Source organism: Gavialis gangeticus, unplaced genomic scaffold, assembly GCF_001723915.1.
Source record: "Gavialis gangeticus isolate Ggan-Ray unplaced genomic scaffold, GavGan_comp1, whole genome shotgun sequence".
NCBI classification, from domain to species: Eukaryota; Metazoa; Chordata; order Crocodylia; family Gavialidae; genus Gavialis; species Gavialis gangeticus.
Window position 1 is genome coordinate 27,870,318 of NW_017729022.1, and position 7,304 is coordinate 27,877,621.

At 41.6% G+C, this 7,304-nt stretch overlaps 1 protein-coding gene across 1 annotated transcript in view; it reads right to left on the reverse strand.

Moving 5' to 3' along the window:
• The window catches only part of PTPRR (protein tyrosine phosphatase, receptor type R), a 302,767-nt gene that overhangs the window by 83,900 nt on the left and 211,563 nt on the right, over window positions 1–7,304 (reverse strand). The window contains exon 8 of the mRNA XM_019514731.1: window positions 6,135–6,321. Within this exon, the coding sequence (XP_019370276.1) occupies window positions 6,135–6,321 (187 nt within the window). The remainder of the gene's footprint in view (window positions 1–6,134; window positions 6,322–7,304) is intronic.

Sequence of the window (7,304 nt, forward strand, 5' to 3'; positions counted from 1 at the left end):
ACAAGGAAGCCAGAAACACTTGAAATTCCTAATAATAATGTATGACATGCAGATAAAACTTCAAAAGTTTTTGGAACTGTAGCAGCAAGACCCGGGGAGACAGGCAAATTCCTCCGGGAACTCCCTTGAGAATGTGGCTTGCAGCCGCAACCCAACTGGTCATAGACCAATAAAAGCCAGTTACAAGACAGACTTACCTGCAGGGACAGAGCAGCAGGAGCGACATACAGTGACACCGCATCAGTTTATCAGCTCATGCTACTTACGGCTCTGGGGATGCTCTGTGAATAACATAGAAAGGCCACGACGTTCCAGCAGCATAAAAGAAAAGACAGACTTGACCAGAGGGAGATGAACACCAGGCAATAAGGCCAGGGATCCAGAAAGTCTGACAGCATTCAGGTCAGGTGTCCGGGGAGTGGAGACAAAAAGGGGGACAAGAGCTTCTCTACCAGGCTGGACCCCACAAATAGGGTAGACCTGTGAAGGGGTCTAAGCTGCTTAATTCTTTTCCCTGAGGGAGCACTCTAAGAACTTAACACCAGAGCCTGAGAGCTTCAGCCCAGACAAAGGACTGCAGCAGGCAGTTTACGTTCAGTTTTCCCAGTCCCCCAAGGTATTTTCTTTTCCTTGAGAACTGTGTGAAGTTGAACGGCCCTATCAGACTTATTTTGTTTCTTTGATATTTGGTTTGGGCACATCAGGGGCCCTAGTAAAGAGAGGCAACCCAAATCCTGAGGGGGATCTTGGTCCAGGGAATCTAGGGTTGCCTAGAGACTTATCTATCAATGATTTTGAAAGATAAATCATACGCCTCTACCACTGAGGTATATCATTGCTTATTTTTGTCTCAGAAATTTGTTTTGATGCCCTGAACCATGGCTTTTTGACAGTAGCCATAACATTCTTCACCATCATGGAGTACTAGTGCCAAGATTTCATCTGAGCAATTCCAGCACCAACATCCTTGAGTAAGCCCATTTCCATTGACCAGGTGACAGCTCCATCCTTGGCAACACCTATGGTTGGAGTGTGGGTGGGGTATAGGGGAGGTGGAGCCCCAAGTCATCATCCCATCACTACATGAGTAACCCCCGGGGGCCCTCAATAAAATTACTGAACCCTCATTTTTCTTTGTAAGATCAAAGATGCAGCAGGCGAGTTGAGGGTGGTTCCCCTTATGTGCTGCCTGCAAGTAGCCCCAGTAGAGAATGAGCCTGAGACAGCAATATTTGTGTAAAATTTTGCTTTTTGCCACTACAGTAAAGCACGTTCTGCTACAATGGGTGTGTCTATATGGGGCACTTTACTGAGAAGTAGTGTAGTTTACTGTGTAATAAGCATGTACATCTACACATGCACATGCTTATTGTTCATTAAACCTTGATAATCATGAGTAAATTTGCAACCTGCAAGTGCTAATAGCAAATTTACTCATGAGTAGTTACTGTGCAGTACTGTTTGTGTAGAAGCCTGACCAGAAGCAAATCTGCTCCCAGTCAGCCAGCCACCAGGGGGTAGGAGTTTGCTTCCTGACCCTGGGAGCTGCCTGCTGCCAGAGCGAGCTCTGCTACTGGAGCCTGGGTGGGTATTACGTCCCCCTGCCCCGGCAGCAGGGAGCTCCAAGCCCCCTCCTTCGCCATCATAATTGGGGAGTGAGGGGCTGGGAGATCCTTATCTTCCAGTGCCTGCTCTGTAGTTGCAGGGCTAGTGCTGGGAGATCCCAGATAAGAAAGTGAGAGCAGTTAGCAACAAATCTGCTCCTGCTTCCCTACATGTGTAAATGCCTGCCCAGGATTATTCACTCATGAGTAAACTGCTCCCAGATCTAATGCGTATGTAGACACACCCAGTAAGGTATGTTTCAGCTTCACTGAAACTGTTGTGTACTTTAACATAGTTCATAACCTCCCAAACTAGAAAACTGGTGGCCAATACTGTGGTAGCAAAGAATTTTTCAGTTTGTTGGGAGATCTGAAAAAAAAAGTCAGGTCAACTTAAAATAACATATTTTCAAAACTTTGAGTGATTTGTTGAGAAGTCATGAAAAATTCCTTTTCCATTAAATGTCAGACAAGGAATGTTGTGGGTCGTATCTTTTATTGGACAAACTGCATGCTTGGGCTAGCCTTAGACAACTGGTCTGCAGATTTCATGAAGGATGCTTTGCATTCAGAAGCTTGTCCAAGTCCATTCTAGCCATGCAGTTAGTCCAATAAAAGACAATGCCCACAAAAATCCTTGCCTCTTACATAATTCTTGGCAGCATCAATTCAACCCTTTTCCATTAAACACAGTGTTGTTTGATCAAAAAGAAAGAAAAAAAAGATGTTGCTTTCTAGCTCTTCTATTGTGTTACAAAAATTAACATAGTTCTGCTCACTGATGGCCAGAATGTTCTTTGAAACTTTGAAATCAATCAGATGTGCCATGACAACCCTCTATACCCAAGAATCTCAACCACAGTGCTGCAACAACCTGGGGTACCACCTGATTCTTGAAGGGTGCCATGAGACATAAGGAGATAAGCAGATAAATGAAGGCTCAGGCAGATCCTCCACCCCCTCTGTCCAGACCCCCCTGCAAGGAGGTGATATGCACTGTAATATATAAATTGGTTTTCGAAATTGGGTGCCACTCAATTGACAAAAGTTATAGAGGGGTGCCTCGATTCCAATGAGGGGAGCCTTGATTCCAATGAGGATGTGTAGCGAGTTATTCCTTCTTTAGCATGGGCCAGGAACCAATTTTCCTCCTTTCCTACATCCAAAGAAATGGAACAAAATTTCAACAAAATTCCTCCCTGACTCTCCTATCCAGGGTAAGGGCTTCACTGTAGTGCTGCACCATTGCATGCCTTCTCAGCCACCTTCCTCCCCAAGTGTCATCTCTCTGAGAGCTTTTAACTTCCTCCAGAGCCAGCCAATCTTCCCTGTCAGCTGGCCCAGTTCTCCTAGGCAGGCAGGTTATTACCCTCTAACCCTCTGCAGTGGGGTTCCAGCACCTGAGCCATCTTGTTATAGGTTGAGAACCAGTGCTCTACACCAGAACTTTTGGGAGTGCTCAGCAGCTAGCAGAAATGCCTACTGTAGACAGGTGGTGGAAAGGGCAGAAACACAGGCTCTGTCCTTGTACAGATTTGCACATATTTGCATACCTATGTGTTTCTTGCATTTGCTGCAAGAAAGGAAAATAAGAAAATATATCTCTAATACATTACAGTTCATGTCACTCACTCACATCTACTCTGCTCTTACCCTAATTTATTCATACCATCTACACAATTGACAGTGTCATCAGCACTCTATCTGTGCCCATCCATTTGTTCACATCCACTTGTACACACTCACTTACTGGCCTTATCCATGTACAACTGCCCATGCTACCCTGTGCATGATGTAGTTTCCCCTAATCCAACGGGACTGCAAGTAGCATGCAAGAAGAATTCCTCCACTAGCTAGGCAGAGGGTGATAAAACACTCAGCCCTAGTTTCTGATTTATAATAGGGGCAGAGGTTTCTTGAATGGTTATTGTAGTCTCTATTTGGAGCTTCTCCAGCACACTGACTCTCTTTCTACTGGAAGAATGGCTTCTTTATGATAGGAAGACCCAAAGCCCTGACAGGCTGCTTGAGCTACAAGACAGCCAGGTACTGCCAGGTAAAGAAAGTACACCTCTCCTTCCCCTGATAAATGGTGTGCCCTTTTATAAAAACAACAATGTCACCCTACCTAGTGATACCCCCAAACCAAATTGTGAATAGAATATCAAGCTACTCCCATGCAAGGGTGGAATGAGGAACTCAGAAGAATGAGAGGTAAGGAAGAAACTGGAGTATGAAGATATGGGATGCTCCTATGTTGGAGGTTAGGTTAAGACTGAGTGTGAAAATGAGGAAAATGAGTCCCAGACAAAGTTTGGAATAAGCCCTTGGAGAAGCCAGAAATATAACAGACCAAAGGGAGAGCAGCAGATAGGTAAGTTAGGGTGGGCAGCTAGGATTTAACTGGGATAGTAAAAATGTGACATGGAGGTAGAATGGGGAAACTACAGCTTAAAACTGTGAGCAAGTGAGCAAGCACATTTTTTTTATAGTGCTACCTTGGAAGCTATCATGAGCTAATTTGGGACTGCTGTACAGACAGTAAATGTTTTAGATTAACTCCTTCCATCCTCTTGGCCCTCTGCTTTCCTCCTGTTCCCTCACCCCCACTCTTTCTCTCAGGGGCACAGAAAAGCAAGCATTGGTTTGGAGATGCCCAGAATTGGTTGATTCATAGCTGCTCATTCACCTTGAGTGCAAAGTATTATATCCATGGAAGATATAGTATCTGTAATACAGTATAGTAATATAGTACTATTAGGTGAGAGGAGACAGGCTGAAGCAGAAGGATCTCTGCTTACATATGCAATAATACCTCTTTAGCTCAGCAGCTGCAAGGGACAGTAAGGCAGGAATCCTATAAACCAGGTTGAATGTAATGAACAATCAGATTAGTTTAGGGTCCAGTGCAAGACAGCAGATGCAAGCAGTGCTGTTCAATGAACTCTTGCTGGAAATATTCAGCCTCATACCAACCCTTGAGTGGTACAGATCCATGTGTACTCACAGATAGACAGCTCTGTGTTGGGCATCTGGACAAAGAAATCTCAAAATTAAAGTAATCTTTTAACTCGGTCAAGAACATTGCCCCTCTCCTCCCTTCTTCATTTCAACTAAAGACACATTTTAAAGATTTATGAGTCTGGCTTAGAAATCTATATTTTCTGATATGCAAGTATTTCAGCAGCAAAGCCCTCTGCTTTCTGAACGGTTATCAAATTCAAGCTCCCAGATGAACAAGAACCTAGGCTACAGATCAAAAGATATATTTTGATATTATATATATAATGTTAAAATTAATTTATATATTCTACAAGGCCTCAAGAAAACTATTGGGTTTTTCTTCTGGAAAATGTATCTGGATGGTGAAAAACCCCAAATAGTATTGTTTTTAATGTTGATAGCAATTTTCCATTGAAAATCTAAATGTTAGTTTATAAAAGTGAAAAGCTAACTGACAATACAAAGTGTTTTGGTTCTGCATCAAATTGCCAGAAAATTTCTGCAAGAATTTTCATTTCTTTGAATATTTTAGGGGGAAAATGCCTGCCATATTGAATGGTTCTAGTCCCAAGAAGAGGTATTGTACTATATATTTATAGCCATTTAAAATAAATAGAGTAGGTAGAACAAATGGAGGCTTGATATTGCTTTCTCCGCATTTTAAAAGTGACAACTGAAATTTTTCACTATAGTTAGGAAAACGTTAAGCTCATGTTATCTAGTAGTTTAATCCAAAAAAGCACATTAAAGAAAAGTTTAAACACACATTGCAAATAGAAATTTTACAATATTTTCAATAAAATGTTGAAAACCAAACAGGGAAATGCTGTCAACCATAGGGAACAAGAAACTGGAACTGACTGTGGTCCTAAATCCTAGAACTGCTTTCACATGGATGGTTTCAAGTCACTAAGGGCCATGCAGGTGCAGATGTTAATTTCAGGATCAGGGTTGAAAAAAAAATGAGTTGTTCTTGTTTCACTGTCCATGTGAAGCAAAGTGTAGTAAATTAACAGCATAAAAGGTAGAAAGTACAGTAGATACCCAAAAGTCTTTCAATTTAAATAATGCAACCTGTTGTTGGCAAAACAAGCAAGGGATTTTTCTGAAGTGGATAACTTGTACAAATATTGTCCCTTTAAACATAAAATACATACATAAAACCTATTTTTATTGATGTGAAATAATGCATAATGAAAACTATTTTGGGTCCCAGGTAACTTGTTTGTTATCTATTCTATTGACTTTTACATACAACATTAAAAACAAAATAACCCCCCAAGAAACCACATGCTCTAGCATGTTTAATAAAAATGGGATTGCTTAAATACCTTTGGTATTCCTTGAATATGCTCAAGAGGTTTGTATACATCTTCTTGTTCCTGACTGCCTGCTGGCATACATGCTTCTTGCACTTATTAAAATAGGCAGTATTAAAAGCGCCTTGTAAGATAGGTCTGTCTTCGTTCCTTCCTTCCTTCCATTTTGCTTTGATTTAAGTATTTTAAATAATAAAAATGTACTCACCATGAATTCTGTCTGTAGCAAATGAGAACATGTGACTGTGTCCTGTAACTGTTGTCTTGTTAAGATACGGCTAGCTGACTGCAGATACTCCATGGCTACTTTTTCTCGAGGTGTTGGTACAGGAACAAAAGGTTCAACGCTTCCCAAACTACTCATGTCCAAAGTTAGGGAGACATTAGATCCTCGCCTGCATTGAAATATAATAATACCTTCACATTAGTTCCTTACTTTATGCTAATTATTAAACAATTTGTACTGATGTACCAGGCACTGAATTATTTATACACTTAAAACTTGCATGTAGTCATCTGGAGTTTTAAGTTTGCCAAGAATAACTTCCCTGGGAGTTTTCAGTAGGCCAGAATTACAACTACAGGGAGTTCTGGTCCTGATCTTCAATTTCAAATGCACATGCTTTACTTTACATATGGGAATGGAATTACTCTCATTTGTAATGTAAATCATCTATATAAAAGTTTGCAGGATCAGGTACTATATATACAGCCCTGATATAGAAAAAAACACCATTAGGTAAACATTTTTCTTCCTGAACACAAAAATCAGTTCCTTACTAACAAGTGAATCTTTTTAAGCACTGGGGAAGAGATGGAGATGCTGAGGAAAAACATACATATACATATAAACTTACATATAAGAAGAAGGGAAAAAAGGCAGAACTGCATTATATATAGTGACTTATATATAGCGTATCTAGGGGTAGGCGAGTGAGGCATCAGCCCTGGGTGCCTATTTAGAAGGAAAATAAGACCATATCACAGGGTTGCTGCAGCCAGTATTGTGACAAGCCTGGCTCCCAGCCACGGGAGCTTGAGCCTGTGTTGCCCCAGTAGCAGCTGCTGATAGATTGCACTGACCCCAGCATGTCATAGGTAAGATTCTTACACGCAGGAATTGCCCCATATATTTAATGTAAGAAGCAGAGGGGCACTACAAGCAAGTGACGGCATATATAACATTGGCAGAGGTGAAGGTGAATGAACTTCAGATATCATAATCCACGCTATTTGGTCCAGTGCTGATGTGCTCTGTATTGATGAGGGGGCAGAGCTTGCATCTGAGTCCAGAGCAAGGCCTGGTGCCTTGGTGAGCATAGGAGTTAAGTAGGGGTGCACTGGGTCAGGACTGGCCGTTGATGTTTAAATGTGGGTC